Consider the following 23,919-nt stretch of genomic DNA (forward strand, 5'->3'; position numbering starts at 1 on the left):
GTTTAGAGCTTGTCGAAGGCGGTCACGGCGGCTTCGGCAGTGACATGGGCACTAGCAGGGTTGGCACCTGTCACGACGCGCCCATCTGTAATGGTAAATGCGTCCCATGGTCCCGGGGGAGAGACATCTGCGATTATTAGCACAGATAGTTCATGAGCCAGAGGAGAAGAACTCACAAGTGGCCCCACAACTGGCTGCGGAAGCCTCAATAGTCGGCCTATTCCAGCTCTTGATGGTGTCGAGTACGTTTTCCTCTTCTTCGCCGCGAGTGGTGAAGCCCGTCACTCTGCGAGAATCGATGATAGACTTGTTGGTACTAGGATCTATAACGCCGGGGAAGATGGCGCCGCCGTGACAGCTAAGAAAGTCTCGTAAGCTTCGAGAGTCCACCGTGATCGGGGATCGGGAGATAACCTACACTGCTGAGACAATACCGCCCGAGGTAAAGATTTTGGAAGCGATTGCTTGCAGACCCTTGGCGTCCGGGTAGTCGATCAAAGACGCATGTCCAGCCGAAGCAAAGAAGAGTCCATACTATGATCTCAATTAGCAATTGGACATTTGAACCGGTTTTAACCCGGCCTGGTTGGTGGTCGTTCACCTTTTCTGGATCAATATCGCTCGGCTTCAGCAGGTTGTCAAGCTTGGAGCGGAATTCACTCGAGTGGTCCTCCCACACGGCGCGGTCTTTATCGTTTAGCCAATCCTTCCGCTGTGAGAGCCAATCGGGCTGGTAGGTTCCTGTTTCGGAAACCAGGTCAACCTCGAAACCGGCTTTACGGAAGACCTCGAAGGGATGCAGGGCTTCAGTAATAAAGAGACCTGTTCGTCTGAGTCAGAAATGTGCCTGGCAGATAGCATATCTAGGTGCCAAAAAGAGAAAAGAAAAACTCACCAGTCTCCTTGCCTTCCGGATAGAGGGGGGCGTGAGCGGAGGTGATAGCAATAAGGGCGCGACGAGCCGGCGACATTGTAGACAGTGTAGTGTGAATGAAATTAATTGACTTGGTATCGAATGTTCCAAAGTTGATATTGTCAGCTTTGCACTAAGGGTCCATAGGTATCTCTGGGATGAGTAGCTATATAGCTTTCCAGTGTTGTCCGAGCGCCTGCTGATCGAATCCAGAGGACGGACAACCCCACCTTGTTGGTTCTGTGGTAGCTTTCACCAAGTCCGTCGGAGCTCAACCGCCCCCTACTTTTTGGGGTCGTCCGTTCGTTGTCGGAACTCTATTCCGTACACGCAGCCGGAAAGCCAATGATCACAGTGATTTGTAAGCCTTTGGACGGTTCTGGACGATGCGCCGGACTGTGAATCAACTCTAACTAATTACAACAACATAACAAGACGTCACGACTACAGGCGAAGGTTCGAACTGGGCGTTTCTCGTATACACTACTAGATTTTTTGACCTTCCCATTGTGGTCTTAATTTCACAAGCCTGTGATCCTAGTTCAGAAACATCGTACATGCCTTGATTCATCCTCTTTTGCTAAAATTATAGCCAGTCGCTGACTCACCAAGTCCACAGCATGAGGAATGTTTCTCCCATGCCTCCGCCCGCCACCACCAGGCTTACTATGGAGGAGGAGCTGTCCCAGATTTAGCCAGTAAACCCGTCTTTACATACGCCATAACCGGGTACCCCGAGACGATCGACATAATAGCACTATGTAAGTTCACTTGGCTATCCGTCCTGGGGCGATATACTCCTGTTGAAGAGCCCAAAGGTGTCCTCCGCAAGATCTCCTGGCTCCGTCGGACCTTAAATCGATTCCAAAGTTACGAGGACTGTGGGAAGCATTTGTGGGTCTCTTAGACGGAACTAGGCTAAAGCTGGGTAGGCTCACCCGCGTCTACCGTGATAAGCGTATCGAAAGTCCGACGGAGCCAAAATGCAACCCTGCAGAAAGCTCCACATCTAAGGGTAACTAATGACGGCTGCAGACAGTGTGATGCATACGTAGCGTACTTCCACCTAGTGAGAATTTAGGTCCCGTTTTGCAGCTTGAACGTCATTTCAAGAGCCTAGGTCTATACCGCCACCCCTTTCTATCTAATTACCCATTGCAGTGTCTGCAGCTCTGACTTAAGTACTCTGCGCAGCAGCTGGGTATGTCTTGCTTTAAAGCTCCGTGCTGTGCCCTCAATCAGACGGTTCCGAATCACTCTCTATAGCCACCAGCCGACTACCCCTGCTGCGTTGGACATGAAATTGTCGGCATAGCTATACGTGTTGGGTCAGCGGTTACTAATGGTATTTCGGTGGGTGATCGAGTAGCTGTTGGTCCGCAGAGTAATGCCTGTCTTTGCTGGAGGGGTGGATGTCAGGAGTGCGCGACTGGGAGGGAGAATTACTACCACCTGCACCTCACCGGAACATACAATGGTCGGTATCTGAGCGGCGATAAGTCCTTCGGCGAATCTGGACGGTATCAATCGCGCGCCGTCACACTTTGTTTTAATATTCTCCGTGCTCGGTAAAGGGTAAAGAGGCCCACCATTCTCGGAGGCCTCCGAGGCTTGGCACATTAACCTCCGTCGGACTTGGTGTACGTAATCAAGTGGTAGGTGCACGAGGTAGTCAGCTATTTATTTCAGCTACGTCACTCCGCGGAGTTACTAAGTTTCTAAATAATTTTCCCCCCTTTTGATCAGACGTATCTAGCTAACTATACAACCAACGTCTTATATATTGAGTGATTTTGATCTTTACATAATCCCTGGAGTACAGACCTTCTCTTGAACAAATCGTCATGCCACAAATGAGAGCTGTCGGTATGCTATCGATTTCCCCCAATTGAGAAAGAAATCCGTAGGATTATACTAAGGGACATGTGATAGTGGTCGAGGGTGGCAAAGGTCCCGCGGACGCCATGTCCATCCAGGAGATCCCAAAGCCGACACCCTCAGCTGGGCAGGCCTTGATCAAAGTCAAGGCATTTGGGCTGAACCGCATGGACCTGCTGCAGAGAGAGGGGCTGTACCCTCTTCCGCCACAGGCGCCAGAGACCATGGGGGTCGAGTTCTCAGGCACTGTGGAGTCGGTTGCTGCTGGCGCGGAAAGCGACTTCAAGGTTGGGGATGCCGTGTTCGGTCTCGCGTATGGAGGTTGTAATTTCCCCTCTATTTCTCGTGCTGAATGTTCTCTTTTAACTCTTCGCAGGAGCGTATGCGGAGTTCATCGTCGTCGATACAGGGATGTTGGTGCATAAGCCTGCAGAGCTCTCATGGGAACAAGCTGCCTGTGTTCCGGAGGTGAGACATGTATTGAACTGACAACGGAGGACTCCGCTAACCCTGCAGACATGGATTACCGCATCGCAAGCCCTCCACATCATCGGAGGTTTTCAGGCCGGGCGTTCCGTACTTTGGCACGCCGGTGCCTCATCCGTCTCTATCTGTGGTATTCAACTCGCTAAAGCAGAAGGTGCCAAAGCTGTCTATGCGACGGCTGGCTCCCAAGAAAAATGCGATTTCCTCGTTAACGAACTCGGTGTCACGGCCGCCTTCAACTACAAGACCCAAGACTGGGCCGCTGAGATTAAGAAGATCACGGCTGGGGCAGGCGTCGATTTGATTGTTGACTTTGTCGGAGCAAATTACTTCCAGGGGAATATAGACGCCGCGGCGCGCGATGGCCGCATTGTCATTCTGGGCCTGATGAGCGGGCAGAAGTTGCCGAATGGCGTGGACATTGGCGGACTGCTGTTTAAGAGACTTCGCGTCGAGGGCAGTACGCTTCGAAGTCGGGAGCTGGAATACCAGCGGAAGCTCAGAGATTCCATGGTGGAGCACGTTCTTCCGAGACTCAAGGATGGGTCCTTCAAGGTCTTTGTAGAGAAGGTGTTTCCCTTTGCGAAGATTGTGGAAGCTCATAAGTTGCTGGAGAGTAACCAGACGAGGGGCAAGTTGGTGTGTGTCATATAAGCTCTCAGAATCTGTTTGGATCGCCAAGTGAACGAAGCATGCCTGTATGCTGTGACCGGGCCGATCAATCGGCTATAGAGGAATTCCATCATCGTCGCTGGCTCTCCATTACCTCTCTCAATGTGGGTATAAATGATAACAAGTCCTAGTGCAAGCAGTCAAAGAGCGCCTCAATGATGGATGGATTGACCAATTTGATACCATCAGGCCGCCCCACAGGGTCTATCAGCTCGCAACTATGCCGCGGAGCCGTACGCAAAGTAAACGTGAACCCAAGCTAAACAGCATTTGATTGTCCCTAAAGCACAAAATAAAAAACTTTCCGGTCATGCACCGCCATCATAGAAGCCCACTGTGAGGAATTACCCTGTGACCGCCCATCTTATCTTTCATCCTCAACAACGTAGGGTCCCTGCAAGACCTGAGCATTCTTTGTGATGACCCGACGATCTCCGATCCATTCAACCTTAAAGATGGCACTAGCCCACTACATCAGCCCCATGCATTGAATGACAAGCGTTAAATTCCCTCAACTTACTGGACCTTTCCTCCGTACATCTTCCCATCATCCTTGGACACCACGCGCCCCTTCACCGCGAACCCAATCGTGCCCCCACGACCCTCTTCGTCGTTGACATCGGGCGTGGCGACCGCCTCATGGAACTCGAAGTCCAGGAAGGTATAGCGAGTGCGCCACTCTTGCACGAACTTTTTGAACCCGTCCAGGTCCAGTCGTTCAGAGTTCCATCTGTTGCGGGATAAGGCCATTACTGAATTAGATCATCGATAGTTTCATCTTTGTTGTTGCGTGGTTTATATGGGGAGGCCTGATGTGCAGATATGGGAAAAGTGACTGCTTACTCAAACAACGCATCTGAACTGTAATTGTCATCCACTAGGGTCATGGCCTCTTCATCGGAAGGGACCTCGTAGATCAGTCTTGACGCATGGCTGATTTAGCAACGAGATAATGGCTAAAGTAGATTGAATGAAGATCGTACCGTTGAATGCGTTGAACGAAAAACAGCAAAGGGATCTTCACCTCTCCCTCCATAGGAGTGGCGGTCGTTTTGGGAATGGGAAACAACATGGCTGCGATAAGACTGGTAAGATACCTTGGTTTGGAGTGTCATGATTTAGGGTAGAATAACACTATTTCAGACCGATTGCTGGTGAGATTTATATGTTGTCAGTCTTCAAGCCGAGCAGGGTATCACGTTGCTGCTATACGAAGATGACTGTGATGATATCACAGTACGCTGTCTTGGCAAGGATCATTATAAGAGCATCCAATTGAGCTTAGTGTAAAATCTTCGTGAGGATCAGTCCGGGGTGAAATTTTCTGTATCGAATGACGGACAACCCCAGTCCGTCCACTAAGAACCACTGTCGTCTTATGCAGCCCGATGGGTTTTTGTAGCCTTGTGTGACCATACTGCATTGAACCCTGCGTCAGCCAAGTCGGAAACAGAAGATTGTACTTTCAGGACAAAGCTGGGCACTGCAATATCCTAGCTTGTTGACTGCATTATGAGAGATACAGAAGCACTGTTTACCGCTGTCTGTGAAGGCCAACTTATTGTGTCTGGAGAATCGCTCAAGGATTGGGGCGGTTGGGTCCATTGGATTGGCCTATGCTATTTAACCGCTCCGTATTATATACATTTATCGTAACTACCCTGGTAAAGACACAAGTCAAGTGCTGAATAAGTCTGACCTTTCGTCAACCTCAAACTGCAGGATAATTCGCTGCTAAAGCCCATAAAATTTGTCTAAAAAGTCTCTAGAGTTGTACTGGTGATTATAAATACGTACATCTGCTGTTAATTCCGGGCTATATCCTTGTATGGAAGCCTCGATTAGCTGACTGATTGATGGTCGAACTACACCATCACTGTCTCGCACATCTATGGCAAAGATCTAGGCACAGATTAAGCCTGTTTTGCACGAGCAGCTTACACTGTCTTTGATGCACTTTGGGCTACGTTGTACATTTGGTCCCAGGATATCCAGTGCTCCGGGGTAGCACACATAGCCAATCTGGGTTCGAGCGCCAATTCCTCGGACATGGCCCTGCTTTTCCTCGTCAACGCTGCTTGTAGACACGCACCGATTGGTTACAAAATCACATCTTCTCGCTGTTGGTCAGACTCAGCAATGGCCGCAAGCATAAGACTCGGTTCCACTCAGAGTTCGCTAATACGCAGGTGAGACAAAAAGTTTTGTTATTATCTTAGCACTACCTGTATAACCATGATGCCCAGGTAGCCTCATGCATCGAGGTAAAAACACGAAACTAGGTCAACATAAACCAGTCCTCCACTTCCATCTCTTTCCTGGACCATTTTTGGTCATTTCTGTCACTTGGCGGTACGTCATGGTCAGCACCGAAGTCAGGATTGCCCTGAATCCTACAAAACCAATCCTCGCCAATCAGTCGTGAAAAACTGCGAACCTGAAGGAGTTGAGTCTACTCCGCAGTTTTCTTCTCCTTCTGCCTGTCAACCCGCCCAGCAAACAGGATTTTCATCCCGCAACCGACTAATCAGCAAACAGGTAGTCCCAGGTCCAAGCAGAAGAGAGGACCCAAGCGCAGCGGAGAGAAACCACGACCACCGAAACGCTCTACCGCATGTCTGGACGGTCGACAAAGCTCCCTGCAGCTCGGGTGCAACCACCTCCTTGTCATCGCGACTGAGAACATCCTTGAACAGTGTTGGTACATTGCGCTAACAGATGCAAATTGCGCACACTGAGCGACCGGGTGAGGAATCCTTGCAGGTTCCATTGTCTATATTGCGCTTAACAATCATCATACTTCAACTTATTAAGTGCGGGCCATCCCACATGGCACGCCGAGAGCCTCATTCTTTCCTGAAGGGGAAATTAGGGCCGTTATCGATAAAACTCCGATCGGATCGGAGCGGCCGGTTTTGATGGCCGATTTGCGGAGCCGCAGAATTCCCCCTTATTTCATCAGGTTTTTCTACGTTGAGGACGTCGAAAGACCTTCAGCCCTGAGACCCTAGGACCCTGAAACCCTGATCAGCAGGACTGGGCTCACTTTAAACCCCCCTTTTCGCTTCTCCAGGCACATCAAGACAGCAAACTAATTCCTCCAATGCCCTCTTCCTCACTGCATCAATGTTTCCGACGACTCCGTAATGGGTGCAACAAGCTTTGCTAAGCCGAACCTTCAATTCCCAGTGGGGCCCACCTGAACTTACCCGAAAGACTTCCTTTTTCATCATGGTTCACTTTACTCGCCGGTATACTAGTGGAAAGCTAGTGATTAGCACAATAATAATTCCGTAGACGATGCCGGTACGGTATTTCGAAAAATGATAGAGTAAGGTCGGGGCCAGCGATGCCGAAATTTCGCTCTTCCTCCTCGTGATCCCTCGTCTGCGTCTCTTTGAGCCCCAGAACCCTTCCCTATTTTCGTCATTTATCCTGCCGTTTCTGTTTGCTCTTTATTCCACGATGGATTACATTCCTTGTTCGTTCGATGCCTTCATCGACAATTTCTTGGCATGCTACCGACCCTGCTACTCGGACTATCTCCAGCAGTTGGTCGCCAACGGGACATGTGGTGCCAACTACACCACCCTAGCCGCCAGCACCGACCGCTCCGATCTCAAGTGCATCTGCGAGAACGCAAACGGGGTCTCCAATAATTGGACGTCGCAGGTCCTGGAGTGCACGCACTCCTCGTGTAACGGAACATTCAACTACACCCGGTGGGCGGACAGTATGTGGAGCTACGATAACATGTGCTATTACGCTTCAGGTATTTCCTTCCTAAAAGTTATATCCCTCTTACCATCTTTTTTCTTCTTCCATTCACCCCCCACATCTCTACTTCTTGGTACTGGTGGCGAGCAGTAGCTGACATGGAAGCGAAGGCACGGCGGGTTACAAGACATGCTCCTCCTCAGCGGCATCCAAGACAACATCCACCGCTGGGCTGGCGATTGGACTATTGGCGTTGAGCCAGGTATTTTTGCTTTGAGAACGAATGGAATTAATGCAGTGCCCTGGCTTACTAGCTACTTTGACCGGGGAGGAGGGTTGGCCTGCAGAAAGGCACTGTACAGATTGGGATCTCAACGAATAATCATTCCCTTTCGGGAAAACCCCGGTCCATTTCATATGCTCAATACCTCTCCTAGACCTCTTAGAGAGGTAGTATACAACAAACCAATTAGACGCTATATCCAACTTAGGTCGGCTCCGACAGGTCCCAGCGCCTTACCCGTTCCTGCTATTTCGGAAATGTTGGATGGCCCGCTGTCACCCCTGGTTGGTAACCGCTAGTGAATCAGCAAAACATGGTTCGCAGGCTAGAGTACTGCCGAGGGGGAAAGAACAGAGAGATGATATAGACTAGGGGCAAGCGAATACTAGATTACATACCAACACACACTTTTCAAGCCACGGGGCAATAGACTTCCTGTGGGGCCTACTTGTGGGTGTTGTGGGTGTGCAGCTATCGGAAACATACAGAAGTTCATAGAGTGACTGTTCAGCTAATGCTCGAAATACGACGCAGAGTAAGTCTTATTAAAAACCTATTCATTGCGTGGAAGTCCGACCTGTCGGAGGGCGCAAAAAGGGGGTCGGAAAAGATGGTGTTGGAGTGGAACCGAGCCCTATCGATCTTGCCTCTGACACCTGACTAAACGAAATCGAACTAGTGGAGAAACCCCTCGGACGAACCGGCCGGTATCGCTCGTCATGGCAGATACAGTTCGGCAAGGCCGGTAACAAACAAAGTATGCTCTGTAATGATGCCTTAAGCCGGAACATCACGGCCCCTTCGTCATCCCTTCATTGATGTGAGAAGACCATAAGGTAACAGAAAACTCGAATCATTGACAAAAGGTGGGGGAACACGCTCGCATGTGTTCTACAAGTCACCATTGAGGCCTGTAATCATGTACTGAGTTGGGCGTCCAGCTTTGTGTCGGACAACCATAGTAAGTGGGTGTGAATATCGGTCGGCGACTAAGATGCGAGGTGAGGGAGCGACAGTCCACGCATGGCCATCGCCAATCCGAAAGCCCGCATGGCGTTCTTAGTCCGCTGGAGACCTGTCCTCTCGCAGGGAAGACTGTTCTAGCGTGGGCGAATTAGATGCCTGCATACGAAGTGAGGCTGTAGATATCCTTCCTTGACTGGACAGTGAAAAGCGCTTGGTTTTTCTCAGAGCTACTGGGGCTGCTTGTGTGTGATTTGGAATTGTGGAATCTAACCAATGACGACTTCGGTTCGATTCAAGCGAGTCAGCTCTCATTTCTTGGTGGCTTACTACGGAATCAGGTTCCCGCATGTCTATGGCGACATGCATGGATGGCGTATGAGTGTCTTATCCACCCTATAATAACCACGTAGTGGTGATTAGTTGGTCTTGATTAGGGGGATAACATGCGCGGGCGCTGTAGTGTAAGGAAATGTCCGGCCTATTCAGCACAATTCTGTATATTACAAGGATAAGACATGTGTCCGAAACATTCAAATTCTACGGAGTTCCCTTCCTCCAACCCATTTTCTGCTCCTACTGTAGGAATGTACGAAATGGGCATGGTCAGATGTCAGCTCAGGCCTTTCGAAGCTGCACTAACCCCTCTGATCATAGCCTTGCAGGTGTCAAACCCCACGCAGCCTTGTCAGTTTCTGCCCAAGGCAATAGGTCGACGCGCAGATCTTCTAGGAGGAGCACCTTTGCTTATTTGAACACGCATAAATGATAGGTTCATGTTGAGGGGGGAGAGCTGATTAGGAGATAGACAGTGCAGCTGAAGGTGTGGAGAAGTTGACGTGTTCCATTCTATGCACAAACTTCAGGCCCGACCCGTTCGCCGATCAAGTGGTCCCCGATGAGAATCACCACACAGCAGTTCTCGCGCAGATAAGCAAGACTACGGGCTAGAGCTGCATCCGAAAACCCCTCCCATGAAGAGCATCTCTGAAGGAGACTAGCACTGACACCAGTAAGTCCGAACGAGATGGTCAAATCAACTACAAAAGCTGCCAAGGGTCTCCGCCCCCAGACGCTTTGGTTTCATGGCTGAGGTACAATCCAGTCCCACAGTATGTTCAGAATGCTTCCTTGGATTATGACCCTTCTTCTCCTTCCACTTTTTCTAGCTACCAGGGTACAAGCATTCAATACAGTCCACACAAATTGCACACTTCCGCCCGAGCACACCAATTTTGTCACAGCCCCCAATACCCGTGGGACCTTGCAAATCCTATGGTCTTCCCTTTTCACTATTCTCGCCTGCACATGGACTGTGCTTCATCTCAATGTTCCTAAATATCGGCCGAAACCAGAAATAAAGGAATTCAAGCACTGGCTGGGTTGGATGGTGAAGAAGTACCAACATCCAACGAAGTGGTTTCTCTTGACTGTTCTTGCCCCAGAAGTACCTTTCGCCAAATACTGGGATGATCAGGTCCGAGCGCATTCTCTTTTCCATCATTATGAAGATTTTTTCGTGAAGAATAACTGGACAAGAACTCATGTTTTGTTTGCCAATATGGGAGGATTTGCGCTGCGATGCACTGCCAATGACGAGGAGGACAAATCCGGTTCAGACAACGAGGAAGCGAGTACGGAAAATCAAGATAGCAACCCACCCGGTACGGGTTCTTCTGTAGAAGATGAGACATCCCCACAGGAGGGCTCGAGCACATTGAAACAATCGACGTCGGTGTTCAGCAACGAAAAGGCAACCCAGGAACCACAACCTACCCTCAACGAGAATCCTGCAAAGAAATTCGAAGGTGTTTACTATCTGACAGCCACCGATGCTTTTAAACTTCTATGCAGCACCGAAACATCTATACCGGATCTAGCTGATGTATCCGTGGAAGAGATCAACGATCGGTCCAAAACGGACGTCTTCATGCGGCTCCTTGCCGTCGGACAGATTCTCTGGGTGGTTGTTCAGATTCTATCGCGAGCAGTATATGGTCTGGCTGTGACCCAGCTAGAGGTCACCGTTGTCGCTTTTGCTGTATGTGCGGTGGGAATGTATATTGTCAACCAGGGGAAGCCCAAGGGAGTCAATCTTCCGATTGTTTTTGAATATCCTGGGTCGAGGGCAAAGTTGGAAAACGAGCTTGAAAAGGCCAGTCTTCCTGACCATGAGAAAAAACACACTCATTGGAAGTTCTACAGATGTAAATATTGCCCAAGAAAGGACGGCAAAATTCAAAATTGGCACAACCTCAATACCACGCCCAGCAAGGCTCGCAAGACCAATGAGAGTCATGGAAGCCAAAACGAAGAGGATTCAGGAGATACTGATAATAAGGGCTTGAGAATGCTTACTATCGCTATAGAAGCGGTACGTACGCTGCTTGGATCCAAGCAGAGATTAGGATGCCCACCAGGCAATGGATTCGTTGAGGAGGCAGATGCCTCAGGCGAATCTACTGATGTTCTCACGGACATGTCCATGTTTATCGGCAGTATGATCTTCGGGTGCATTCATCTCATAGCTTGGCATTTTCAGTTCCCCACCACGATAGAGAAACATCTCTGGTGGGCTGCAGGATTATGGTGCACCTTTTGTGTTGTGGCGTGTACGCTGCTTTTCTTCGCAATCTTCGGGTTTATGGTAGCCGAAGAAGCCTTGACTATATGGCTAGAAGGTGATGATCCTTCGCCATCTAATGATACCAAAACAAATAAGCCAAGTTCCGTGGTTGATACCTCATCCAACCTCGAAACAAAGCTCGATGTCGGACCGGCTCCCAGCTCAAAAGACACACCGACGCCTATACCTTCTGTTTCAAATGGAGATCCAGAACGGCAAAGTTCTCCGCCATCACGCAGGAAATCAATCCGTGAAGTTGCTATTCGGCTTGTTCGGTCTCTTGTTAGTGCGCTTTACGTGTTTGTTGCAATCTTGCTACTCCCATTCACAGTTGCTTATATTGTGGCAAGATTGTTTATTATTGTTGAAATGTTTAGAACATTGGCCTTTCTTCCGCCGGACGCTTATGTTGCTACTTGGTCGTCGGAAATTCCTAATATTGGTTAATTTTCTAAACTCGAAATGGGATCGTTCTAATATCATTAGTGCTCTATCTTCTATAATAGCAAGAAATAACTAAGTTGGAAGTATACAAATACTACATATTTGAGCTATTCCCTACCAAACCCCTAATATGTGGCGTACACAGAGCGCCTGCCTGTGTGGCGACACAGTATAATTCCCAGCATAGCATATCATAATTGCGAGGAACCTGGTGGTGTAGGCAGGCGCTTGGCTTTCAAAGAATAACTGCGGTCCGATGATATTCCCAACACAATGACTGATCAATATCTAGAGCTTGCAGTCAGCTTCTACTGGCTCCAAAAGTGCTACTTCCATTGGTGGCAGTCACAACTGGGGATTACGACGCACAGCTGTGTTCGATGTCATCTTCTTGGTAAACCCCGCAACAATACCCGATGACAAGGACATCGTTAGAGGGAAATTGGCAGCAGCGGCCGTCATGAGTAATTTGCCGGCAAAGCAACCCCACATTAGATGAGCTGCGAGCTCACGTCAGCGCCGTGCCGATAGCGGAGAGACACATTTTCCACACCATCCAATACATTCAATTAATGGTAAAATATACGCTGCCACCGGTAGAGATAAGAAAAACGATAAGCATCTAATTCGAAATCTTCATTGGGCTCTATCATAGCAGCCCTCTATGTGCATCTAGTCATAATTCATATATACAAAGTCATCAATCCAAAATCTATATCACATCACGCCAGCATAATGTACAAGTCAGGGCATCCAGCCTCAGACGTCAAACCTAACTGCGAACCTTATCGTCTCCTTAGGGTGCAGCATCCTCTTTACTAACCCGATGGCCCTGGTTAGCCTTCCGATCCGACGCCAGCGTCTGGGCAAACTTGCTCCGCTCGCGAATCTGCGGCCCCTTCCAGTAGAAGATGTAAATCGGCAGCACCACCAAGCAAGAAAGACAAGCAAGGATAGTGGTGGCATACTCAACATGCCACTTGTCTCCGATATTCTCATACATTGGGGTGGTATACATGGCCGCAATACCTGCCAACAGATCACGGCAGAACGCGTTGCCGCCCGTCGCAGAAGCAGAGTAAACACCGTATGCAGCGACCATGTAATCAACCGAGGAAAGATAGATAGCGTAGTTGGCAATACCGACAAGGGTAGAGAAAATCATGGATGCGATCCACGGCACACCATACTCTTGACCGAGAGACGTCCACGCGAAACCGAACAATCCTATCGGTTCAAGCAAGGCTAGATAAAGAAGCCACTTGAGTCTCCGCTCAGCAGGTAGTGCATCGTCTCCCTTCGCGTCGCGGATTTTCTGGTCCCGCCAGAACCAAGGGAAGTATGAGAAATAGGCGATCACATAGCCGATGTTGATCGGGATGACCGCCCACGCTTGGCCGAGAATACCGAAGCCCCAGCCCTTTTCGTACACAATGGAGAAACTTTCGAGGAAGGTGAAGATGAGGGAGTCGGAGAACCCGGAGAGGAGGGAGAGGCACAGGACGATGGGTTCGCGGAGGAACATGTAGAAGGGACGGATCCAGATCTTGCCGGCTTCTTTGAGGGAAATGCGAGGGTTTTTGAGCTCGTTGGGTCCGTAGATGTTGGGGTCTTCGCCAGATTCGCGGCGGCGCTTGGCTTCGCGGTCCATGATAATTGTCGAGCGGCTTTCGGGGACAAAGAGAAGGATTACCTCGACCGTGAAGCCGAAGATGAGCATGATCCAGAAGAACCATTGCCAGTCGAGGTCTGTTGGATGCATAGTTAGAGTTTGTGAATTTTTAATGGTCAATCTTTGGAAAGGAGAGGGTACGTACAGCGCTCGATTGGTCCACCTATCACTCCTCCGATACTTGTTCCAATACAAGATGATAAGACAATAAATGCCAGAGGAAACTGTTGGTCTTCGGCTTCGTAGAGATCGGCGATAAGACCCAGGGTGACACTACCGCCAGCGGTCGAAATTCCACCCTACAGACTATGTTAGCATGACATAGTGCACATTCCAGGCGCAGGGAACTGACCAATCCACGAGCAACAACAATGGTGCCCCAATTTGGCGCCAAGGCAGCTGGAATTTGCCATATGTTGATAAGAAACATGGATAGCTGGAGGATAGGCCAGCGACCAAATTCTTCACTCCAAGGCGCCCATAATTCACACCCAATGGAATAGGTGATGAGGTAAATCATCTGCCCCGTTCGGGCCTCCTGCTCCCCGATATTGAATGCCTCTGACAATGGCTTCACGGCATTGGGAAAAACAGAGGTGTTGAAGTTCATGGATACTTGGACGCACGCTATAGCCGCAAGATACGACCATTTCTTCCATCTCGGCCAGCAGTAAGCCAGCTTATCGTAGCAGTCGTTCTCCTTCAACTCGCGTTTACCGTCTGAGCGTATGGATCCCGCCTTGCTCTCGGCTCCAGTGAGCCCAAATGCGGGGACCATATCATCCCCGCTATCCTGGCTGTCTATCCCCTTATCGGAAAAGGAACTTCGAGATGACTGGGACTGGGGTTGCTGTTCGTGGGGATACATAGTGTGATGTCATTGAATGATACTATCACACAGGAACAGGCAAAGATAAGAAGAACTAAACCTCTCTCAGAGTGGTCTGACACGGCTGGATACCCTGCCGGTCGTCTGATAGATATACCATCCGGCCTCAATCATCCATTCTAGATGTTGTCATACTGGAGCAGTTCCTTTCCAAACCGGATTTGTGACTTTGGGGTTGCAGTGGGGCGGGCCGGGCAGATCCACTTGGTGGATCATCGCCGGGGAGAAGTTCATACGCGCCCAATCAGGGCATCGGCACTCGACTCAGAATGCGCCCTCGGGCTCGCTTTTGATTTGTCTCGATGGCTTCCGGAGGTCCGGCTGCTCCATACCGATGCACCTAACTCGGAGTAACACACTGCCCGATGTCCACCGTAAGCACAGAGCATCCGGTATGATATCATCGTTGTGGTGCTGCATTGCAAAGAACTGCAGCTTCGCCACACATCCATTGTTTTCTTCCTCGTGCATTCACCACTCACATTCAACCTGTTGCCTAGCAGATTATCATCGAACCTCGGTCTCTCGGGACACATAAGAGAGCAGCAGCATTAAAATGACGTGTTCTATTAATGTGGTTAAAATTTCTCCAGGTACCATGCATCATGACGCTCCTTGCATCCCCTTCTGTCTGATAAGGTCCTTTCGGATAAATTTTCCTTCATGTGCTGTTGTCGGTGGTGCTCATTCAATCAGTGGTTTATACATTCAACTGCATCTCAACCTGAAATGACGTCATAGTGCCTGTGCATTCAATGAGTGACAGACACTACAACACCCAGTCTTTTTGAACATTACTAACAACACCAACACATGTCGTTCATTACTCGAACTGCTGCTATTCTGATTAGACGATATCATGCTAAACGACGAGTCACCCATGACCAATGTGACGAAAACCACTCTCGGTGAAAAGTCAAGGATGCCTTTGTGGGAGATGACCATTCGTTGTAGGAGAGCGATAATCTTGAAAGAGTGAACCGACATTCCCACATACAGAACACTTAGAAAGTGCCCATGATTCTTTAGGGTCCTAGTCTCAGAAAGCCAGCTTAAAAAGGACGGTTCAAGAGTGCCAACAACTACTTCTGCTATCTTCAACATCAGAACAAGCTGCCGCACCGGCTAGACCTTCTCCGCGCCATCTTCCTCGCAACAATGACTCTCATTAGAGGCCTTGTTAGCAGCCATCGAAGCACTCAAGCTCAGCCCCTCACAGTGCTCTTGACTTTAATTGACTATGGTTTTCTAGGAAGCTTATGAATGACAAAATCTACCTGGATATTTTCGATATCCTTAGACTTGAATTTCAGGCCCCAAACACAAGGAATCAATAATGACATCGTCAAACATTACCATACTTCAATTGACAAACGTAGCAGAGGAAATAATAAGGATGGGGTTTATCCCTTACAAGAAGCATCATTTTCATTACAGCATAATACATTCATGGTCAAGGTCCAACACAAACTATATACCAGTAGCAGTGTATGTTAATAGTTAAGTTCAGACCTGCCAGACAACCTGAGTCTTCTTACTAAGCTTAGAGCCAGGGAGCATCGGCAATGGGAAATATGCATGGAAAGGTTATTCAGTATGGACTAATCTTCAATGGGTTCTGCATTCCTCCTAATGCAATCATATGGTTGGCAAGGGGCGAAAGCAATTATCGCATCCATTCTGGACTCCAATGCGGGACGTCGTTGTATCGAAACCCCCTTCAGTCCGTGTGCTAAGTACACGCCGATTCCGCCCCTCTTCAAGATAGAGTTGAACTCACTTTAGACGCACTGAACGAAGTTAAACACCGTGAAGTCGAACCCCTCGAGAATCCATCTTTAACACCAATCAAGTCCCTTTCCCCTTCCGATATCGCTTCTTCTTGGCTTGAGAATAGTAATTTTACTAATAGCCCTTTTATATCTTGAAGTCACCGGCTCTAAGCGGCATTAAGCGGGTTTACGCAGCCTCAACCCCACTGACCGGCTATAGATAAGCCTACTAATCCCCGCGTAAACTAGTTCCATTATGGGACATTTGTCCGAGCATAAGCACATATATAAAGGCCTAGCCCTTCCAGTAAGCCTATTCCCAGTAAGCCGAACCCATTACACGTTTGTAGCACTAAATAAAAGCTCTCCTGGAAGAAAACAACTATCTCAACACCATCATGAAACTCTACGACTCTCCCGCCCCCAACCCCATGGCCGTCCGGCTGTTCATCCTCGAACGTGGCGGTCTCCAACTCGACGTCGAAGTCGTTGACACTAAGACTCTTCAGAACCGACGCCTTCCTTATCGCGCTATTAACCCTCGTGGAGAAGTTCCGGCCCTCCAACTCGATGACGGCACTATTTTGACTGAAATTACGGCCCTGTACGAGTATCTGGACGAGATCGCCGTTGGAGGCACATCGCTGTTTGGAAATACGCCGGAACAGCGTGCCGAGACCCGCATGTGGATGAGAAGAATGGACCTGGAGATTTGTCAACTGGCTATTGCTTGGTTCAGGAATGATCCTGCTACTATTGATCTCTACAAAGGCCATCGGATTCCAACGCCCGAGGCGAGGGTGAATCAAAAAGTCATGATTAATCAAGCGTTGAATATGCTGGATGATCACTTGGAGGGGAATACTTGGCTATGTGGGGATAGATTCTCTGCTGCTGATGTTCACTTGTATGGATTGTTGAAGATGATGACTATGAAGGCGTGTGGGTGGGTGCTGTTGCCAGGACGAGAGAACTTTCTGGCGTATTGGAACAGAATGGATGAGCGAGAGGCTTCAAGCAAGGCCTTGCAGACCTTCTCGGCCAGGGTTGAAGTGTGATGCACATACTGGGTCTTTAAGGTGAGTTTATGGAGGATTATAATATTGATGCTTCGCAGCCGTGCTACAGAACTTGTGGCGTCATATTGTTTTGCAAATGGCTCCTGAGCCTATATAGACTAGACTTTTAGACGTTTTACAGTTTTCTTCGGCGGGAACAAGCTGCCTTCTTCCTGTCATTGTCAGTGAAAATTCCTGTTATGTCGAGGCACTAGTGAAGGTCCTTGTGTTTTGGGAAACTCATATATATTTTCCTCTTCCAATGTTCATTAAAGAGCACAATCCTTCCTCCTCCATGCGTGAAGTGGTTACTTCATCTCACTTGCTCAGGTCATGTCGAAGCGGACAACCTCAGCATCGTCGAAAGAAATCACGAAAAACGATCCCTGAGGAACCAAAAGCGACCAAAGGTCGTCGAACATCAGAAGGGTGAGTAATTCTTGGATAAGCTATGACAGTATCAACACCCACAGAGCTCCCTTTGAATGGCGCGTTCCACCGTGCGCAATAGCATGATTAATCTCGAGTGCCGAATTTTCCCTAACATTTGACTCTCGCGCGGTGCGGAAATAGTACCCGTACCTTAGCCCGACCTCAAAATCACTTGTCTCACCATATCTCCCCCGGTTCCCAATCTACAACAAGCTGAAAATATTATCAATGATTATGACTGATAGCAAGCAGGTCCCTTCCTAGCCGAAATTGAAGAATCAATACGTATGACTGAACCGCCTAATGACCCATTCACCTGCTTAACTACCAGCCGCGCCAACATTCGGCGCTTGAGCTCGGTAGGCTTTTGACATGACATTTTCACAACAAAATCAGCTTTTTTTATGGAACACAACTTCACCAGAGAATTTTCTCAAGGCAATCTGCACAGCCGTACAGGCAGTGCGATTGATAATACGTTAATACGGTTATTGCAGCCAACTCCCAAGGCGCTCAAGTCCGAGTCGAACCGAGAGTTTGAGTTTGAGACAGCAATCTCGATAGGCCAATTCTCCACATCCCCACGTTCTCACCGTCGGCTGTGGTTTCGACTTGCCAAATGATAGTGACTATGACCATAATGACGATTATTCTCACCGGGTGCTTCGGCGTTGACATAATAGAATCCATGGCTTTGTCTTACCGTCTAATCCTGGCCCCCACATCATCAAAATGAAGGGTCACAACCTCGATTTCACCTGTGGTTGTCCCTCGTTGTGGGATAACCGTACCATACTAAGCTTGAACAAGCTTCAGCCACTATAGCGCTGAAGACATATATGGCTCTTCTAAGTGGCCGGCAGGGGGGCAAGGTGAGCCCACTGTACCCGCTTCCTTTACATTTTTGGCCCCTTTTGGCCCCTTTGGCCCCCAACATCCTCGCTAAGCCTTGCCGATACCCCATACAACCTGGGCGCCATGTCCTATCCTGCAGCAGCAGTCAAGGTCGGCTGCACCATGGGATTATGAAGAAATGTCTATAAATTGCGACACAATCTCTGTATTCCCTCAGGATTTGCTGTCTACAGTCTTCCAAGGAACTTCTTATTCCAAACCAATATACTGCAACTTCCCTCACTTGTTCAAACCCACAACAAGATACACAAGCAACAATGAAGACAACCCAGCTCATCCCTTCCATCCTCCTTTCCCTCATCCCCACCTTCACCCTCGCTGATGGGGTCCCCGATGGCGCCAAGCTCTGCGTAGGCCAAGGTGCCGGCAGCTGCCAATTCGCTGCATACCAGCTCCAACCTACAGACACGTGCGAAGACCTTCAAAAGAATGCCGCCTATATCTACGACCACGAATGCAACCTCATCGGCCACACGGAGAATTTCGTTGAGGGAGACGCCATCGACTCGCAGCTGCCGTATACTGTCGATATCAAGAACATTGTTGGCGGTCCCTCTTGTTCGATCAAGTACGAGATTGCTTATAGTGATGGGTTGTATGGGTATGGAATGCCCTCTGGTGGCGTTTGGGGTAGCTGTACAGAGTCAGGCCATCAGTGCAACTGGTACCGGGTGGCATTCGATTGCCCTGGGTTCTAGAGGAAGTTGGGTTTGATATTGTGGGGTGGGATGGAATCAAACTGCCTAATATGGACCGGTCAATTTCCTTGTGCAGTCATGTATATACTATCAAGGCTTTATAAGTAATTGTGAGAGCCTCAAACTACTGCCGATACCAGCCATCGGCTAAAGTTATCTTTCGTCAATGTTCAACGGAAGATGTTACAATGGACCGTTTTCATACTTAATCGATCCACTGATATTTTTCACGAACTTTGAAATATCTTTCCGATTCGACACCTCCAATTAACGACTCTATGGTGTCTTATTTCTTTTCAGATGACTGATTCTTAATTCATAGTGTCAGGGAATATATCACATGGCCTGAAATAAGCACGTGCTGGTTTCCCCTCTCATGTTCCATTCAGCCTCCTCCCTATCTTAAGATCACCTCCATCCATCGACTCCTGCTCTTTTCATTATGTGGGAGCCGGTAGCTCTCCCCTTTCAGAGCTCCTACCCTTTGCCTACTCCGCTACCTACAACAAACGTAATTCGCGCTTGCACCAATGTTCTGTGGGAGGCCAGGGGCTCTAATGTTGTGGCAGTGAACGACAATATCGTTGTGAAATATGGAGTTCGTGTGGAAACCTGGGAAGGCCAGGCTTTAATCTATCTTGAACAATGTGTTCCAGAAGTTCCGGCGCCTCGCTTATATGCGATGCACTGCGAGTCTGATGAGCGTTTTCTAGTCATGCAACGCATTCATGGAGTACCGCTGAATTCCCTTTGGTCATCATTGGCGCCTTCTGAGAAGGACGATATTATCACTAAACTCCAGCAAGTATTTGATGCAATGAGAAAGGCTGAATGCCCATGGCCTGACTTCTTTGGAAGCTTGGATGGGGGTCCTTTACCTCACTACCTATTCTATAGCCAACGTGGCGATGATCATGAGGGATTTCTCGGGCCTTTTTCCAATGAGTCTGCCTTCGTTGCGGGCCTTGTCGAGAACTATAGAGCCCTAGTTGAAAAAAACAAACATCCAGACTATAAAGCTCGCTTCTATGAGAAATATCTCCCTCGTGTTCTTCAAGGACACCGGCCCACACTGACGCATGGGGACATCCAGCAGAAAAACATCATGGTTGTGGAAAACTGCCAAAACGATCAAGATAGACGATCATTCGACATTGTACTTGTTGACTGGGAGAATGCTGGATGGTTTCCTGACTTCTGGGAAGGCTTTTGTGCATCTTGTCCTCTACATTTCTACTGGGATGAAGACTGGTCCTGGCGAGTCCAGGAGTTTATCCAATTCTGGCCTGCTGAGATGTCCATGATGCACCTGATTGAGAGGGATTTGGGCTGGTGATGTCGCCAGTGACATGCTATAGCGCTCCTTTGACAGCATTCAGGCTTGCTTCAACGAAGATATCTGTGTGGTATCGCTTGGGAGGGCGACTGTGTCGAACTCTGGCGTATAGACTTTGCACCGTCTTCCCCTCTGGGCGTGGGGAGGCGTTCTTCTAGGTGTCGCCCTGGGTGCTGCTTTGAGTATTGCTTTGAAAAAGAAGAGAAGGCTTCTCAACATCCGTGGAGTCTCTTTATCTGGTATGAACCCAGCCTAGGAAAGAGCGGCGTAATAGCCGCAGAGGCAGTTGAATCCGGCCATAGTCCTCAGTCACTCACATTACCCCTGATGCGGAAGGAACGCCTTATCGCAGTGGCTGTTCGAAGAATAGTAAATTGTACCCGGGAAACACTCGAATAATCTTACTGATATTCCATTCAGTGTGATAGGTCCATACTATGCCATATTCCGCGGTGCCCTTCCCAATAAAGTCCAGTGACGTGCGCATAATACGTTCATCTATTTCTGACTCCTTATCTAGATGCAATATCCAGTCTTCTTTAGAGTATTTTTATTTCTGGCAGAAGAACTCCAACGCCCTGGCCTTGATTCTAGCCTTCTTTGCTTAAAATATCCTTAGTATCTCATCTATTGTGGTGTGTGATGACAGTTCTCTGCGGGAGTTTTAACAATTAATTTTGCTGTAAGGCCTCGCTTCCTTTCCATACTTCATTTAGCGTCTCCTTCCTGTGTTCGTTTAAGCCAGGTTCTAGAAATAATGACCAACAACCATGATATGGGCTTTTTCTCTCGTTGAACAGTACTTTAGACTACTTCTCAGGATCAGCTCCCTGAACTATCGGCATGGTACTATCGTGATGTTCCCAAGCCCGACATGCGTTTAAGCGAGCTCAGTCCCCAATTTCATCAAAATGGACTCGGCATTGTCTTCAACACATATATAGATCATTTCTCAAAGCTTATAGAAGAATCAAAAGTAAGAAATAAAAAAAATAAAAACATAAAAAAAGAGAAGATTACATACAACAGAAGGGATTCGCTGGTGGTCACCCACCCAACTACTAACCTCCCGGCGTGTGGCTTAAACGCGGCCAATACCCCTGTGGGTGCCGCTCGCGTGAGCCAAGGGTGAGCGCTGCTTTACCGTCGCGCGACCGGGGTGAGCTAGGGTGAGTACACAATAGTCGGGGTAAGCATGCTCACCCCGCTCATGCTTACTGATGTAATAAGATCAATCCAATGCCGCTGCCTGGAGCACTGCCTTCCTTGGCTGCATGGACACGGACTGGAATGGAATAGGTAGATATATTGAGACAAAAATCTGGAAGTCCCTATAGACTACTCCGTACTCCGTACAGAGTAAGGATAAAGATCCATATATCAGAATCCTGCTATCTACTACCGAGCCCCAATTTCTTCTTTCAGCCTCGCCTTCCTCTGTGGCGCTTAGATTGCTACCAGCCAATTAAGCCTTCCTCATGCTTCCCTTCTGTTAGTTATATACTTAGCAGTTTTATAAATTAAATAAAGGCATTAGCTTTCATAAAAATATGCGTAATACTAGGTCTTGATGGGGCGCGCGAGGCACGCTCTAATACTTCAAACCGAGAAATGATTAGGGGGGTTTTACTGGAATGCATAAATAGACTACAAATACTACCGTAAAAGCCCTCCAATTGTTACAGACCCCTGCTAGTTAACTACTAGTGAGGCGGACTCGCCAGGCAGGAAATGCTGATAAAGGCAGCGCTCGGGCAATCAATGACTCTTATCTAGTAGAATCTCAGATTACAACTATGATGCCCAGAACAGCCACGTGTCACATGACCACATGGGTATATGGAATAGACTTTGGATTTGTATATAGTATATAGATTATAGTATATACAAAAGTATATAATAAGATATATAGAGAATAGAATATATAAGAATACTCTCTCATATACTTAGCTAGTTCTGTTCTTCGTGTTTAATATAACTATCTTTAAGTAATTATATATTTAGAAGCTTGGCTACAGAACGCTTGTCTGCATTTAGTTACAAATAGCTGCGCGGTACTATTCAGTCTTACTTCTCTTCTCTTGTCTATGACCAGGTTATCTCTCAGATAATTATCAGTCGATACCTCCTCGACATAGTTCGACGGTATGTATACCAACGGGGCTAAGCTAACAGGGACAGGGAAGCGATCCTAGGGTTTGACACCCAAGTTACCTTTGCTTTAATAGCTATGTAGTTATCTGTTATAGTTATTTCCTTCTTAAACTTAAAATCAGCTGCTGTAATAATTATATAGCTATTTTTTTTTTATTCATTGTTCTGTCTGTTGAAAGATCCTGAAGATCTAGAAATTACGGATTTACTAAGATATCTATTATCTACTTGGTTATACCCACCGATTGATTTACTTCCATTCACAATCGTGTCCCCGGTATTTTCTGGTCTTTGGGGTGCTCTTCTTGCTAAGTATCGAAAGACTGCCGGGCTTGTCTTGTTTGTCTCGTCGGTTTTCACGGCTGCCGGAATAGCCATGCTCGGTACGCTCTCCGATGATAATCTTCGTCTTGAAACCAACCTTTATGTGTTTGAGGTAATCTTAGGTATGTAATTAGGCCTCATGATGACATCCATCTTTTTTTTCATCGAAGTAGAATACCAGGAATTAGATTTGCGTTAGTATTGTCTTGTTTTATCAGACTCGGTCAAAATGAATCGTATTTTGCTAACCTCTCTCAACTAGCTGCGGTAATGGGAGCAACACTGCTCGCACGCTAGGTGGCTGTGTTGCTGTTGCCATATGCTCTGCCATTCTACACGCTGATCTCAAATCGTACCTCTAGTCTTTTCTTTCACCAGGCCAGATCGAGGCTGTCCTCAGCTCGACGTCCGACGGCTCGATATTGACCGGTTCCGAAGAGGCTAAGGTACAGTTAGCATGTGGCGAAAGCTATGATACCCAGTTCCATGCTTTACTGGCATTTACTGGCATTTGCAGAACTCAATTTGGTGGCCTCGGCTCTCTTGTTGATTGAACGGCGCAGGAAAGGTGGTTGGCGCTCGCCGAGCCAACGGAATACTCAACGGATGACAGTTGCTTCTCATGAAATGACCGCTATCTAGTAAAAGTGTGCACAAGTACCATTAAGGTTGTGAGAATGGATTTTC

At 48.1% G+C, this 23,919-nt stretch overlaps 9 protein-coding genes across 9 annotated transcripts; 6 read left to right on the top strand and 3 right to left on the bottom strand.

Moving 5' to 3' along the window:
• Window positions 1–2: 2 nt before the first annotated feature.
• On the bottom strand, window positions 3–971 carry An11g08940 (uncharacterized protein; the record flags this gene model as incomplete). The annotated part of the gene is made up of 5 exons (XM_059750484.1): window positions 3–127; window positions 177–358; window positions 435–541; window positions 602–822; window positions 896–971. The coding sequence occupies 5 exons, from the start codon at window positions 969–971 to the stop codon at window positions 3–5; spliced, it is 711 nt and encodes a 236-aa protein (XP_059606376.1).
• A 1,786-nt stretch (window positions 972–2,757) lies between these two features.
• On the top strand, window positions 2,758–3,931 carry An11g08950 (uncharacterized protein; the record flags this gene model as incomplete). Its single annotated transcript, XM_001394818.3, has 4 exons — window positions 2,758–2,779; window positions 2,846–3,112; window positions 3,168–3,259; window positions 3,308–3,931. The coding sequence occupies 4 exons, from the start codon at window positions 2,758–2,760 to the stop codon at window positions 3,929–3,931; spliced, it is 1,005 nt and encodes a 334-aa protein (XP_001394855.3).
• Window positions 3,932–4,465: 534 nt separating this feature from the next.
• Window positions 4,466–5,021, bottom strand: An11g08960 (uncharacterized protein; the record flags this gene model as incomplete). Its single annotated transcript, XM_059750485.1, has 3 exons — window positions 4,466–4,679; window positions 4,793–4,882; window positions 4,933–5,021. 3 exons carry the CDS (start codon window positions 5,019–5,021, stop codon window positions 4,466–4,468), a joined length of 393 nt encoding a protein of 130 aa, XP_059606377.1.
• A 2,393-nt stretch (window positions 5,022–7,414) lies between these two features.
• Window positions 7,415–8,248, top strand: An11g08970 (hypothetical protein; the record flags this gene model as incomplete). The annotated part of the gene is made up of 2 exons (XM_059750486.1): window positions 7,415–7,682; window positions 7,965–8,248. The coding sequence occupies 2 exons, from the start codon at window positions 7,415–7,417 to the stop codon at window positions 8,246–8,248; spliced, it is 552 nt and encodes a 183-aa protein (XP_059606378.1).
• Window positions 8,249–10,035: 1,787 nt separating this feature from the next.
• On the top strand, window positions 10,036–11,985 carry An11g08980 (uncharacterized protein; the record flags this gene model as incomplete). The annotated part of the gene is made up of 2 exons (XM_059750487.1): window positions 10,036–10,953; window positions 10,987–11,985. 2 exons carry the CDS (start codon window positions 10,036–10,038, stop codon window positions 11,983–11,985), a joined length of 1,917 nt encoding a protein of 638 aa, XP_059606379.1.
• A 633-nt stretch (window positions 11,986–12,618) lies between these two features.
• Window positions 12,619–14,522, bottom strand: An11g08990 (uncharacterized protein; the record flags this gene model as incomplete). The annotated part of the gene is made up of 4 exons (XM_001394822.3): window positions 12,619–12,654; window positions 12,806–13,731; window positions 13,800–13,953; window positions 14,007–14,522. 4 exons carry the CDS (start codon window positions 14,520–14,522, stop codon window positions 12,619–12,621), a joined length of 1,632 nt encoding a protein of 543 aa, XP_001394859.3.
• A 2,191-nt stretch (window positions 14,523–16,713) lies between these two features.
• On the top strand, window positions 16,714–17,373 carry An11g09000 (uncharacterized protein; the record flags this gene model as incomplete). The annotated part of the gene is made up of 1 exon (XM_001394823.3): window positions 16,714–17,373. One exon carries the CDS (start codon window positions 16,714–16,716, stop codon window positions 17,371–17,373), a length of 660 nt encoding a protein of 219 aa, XP_001394860.1.
• Window positions 17,374–18,977: 1,604 nt separating this feature from the next.
• On the top strand, window positions 18,978–20,754 carry An11g09010 (uncharacterized protein; the record flags this gene model as incomplete). The annotated part of the gene is made up of 3 exons (XM_059750488.1): window positions 18,978–19,350; window positions 19,774–19,929; window positions 19,988–20,754. 3 exons carry the CDS (start codon window positions 18,978–18,980, stop codon window positions 20,752–20,754), a joined length of 1,296 nt encoding a protein of 431 aa, XP_059606380.1.
• A 1,796-nt stretch (window positions 20,755–22,550) lies between these two features.
• Window positions 22,551–23,786, top strand: An11g09020 (hypothetical protein; the record flags this gene model as incomplete). Its single annotated transcript, XM_059750489.1, has 4 exons — window positions 22,551–22,620; window positions 22,850–22,899; window positions 23,051–23,354; window positions 23,611–23,786. The coding sequence occupies 4 exons, from the start codon at window positions 22,551–22,553 to the stop codon at window positions 23,784–23,786; spliced, it is 600 nt and encodes a 199-aa protein (XP_059606381.1).
• Window positions 23,787–23,919: the final 133 nt, after the last annotated feature.

This window comes from Aspergillus niger (assembly GCF_000002855.4).
Source record: "Aspergillus niger supercontig An11".
Lineage (NCBI taxonomy): Eukaryota > Fungi > Ascomycota > Eurotiomycetes > Eurotiales > Aspergillaceae > Aspergillus > Aspergillus niger.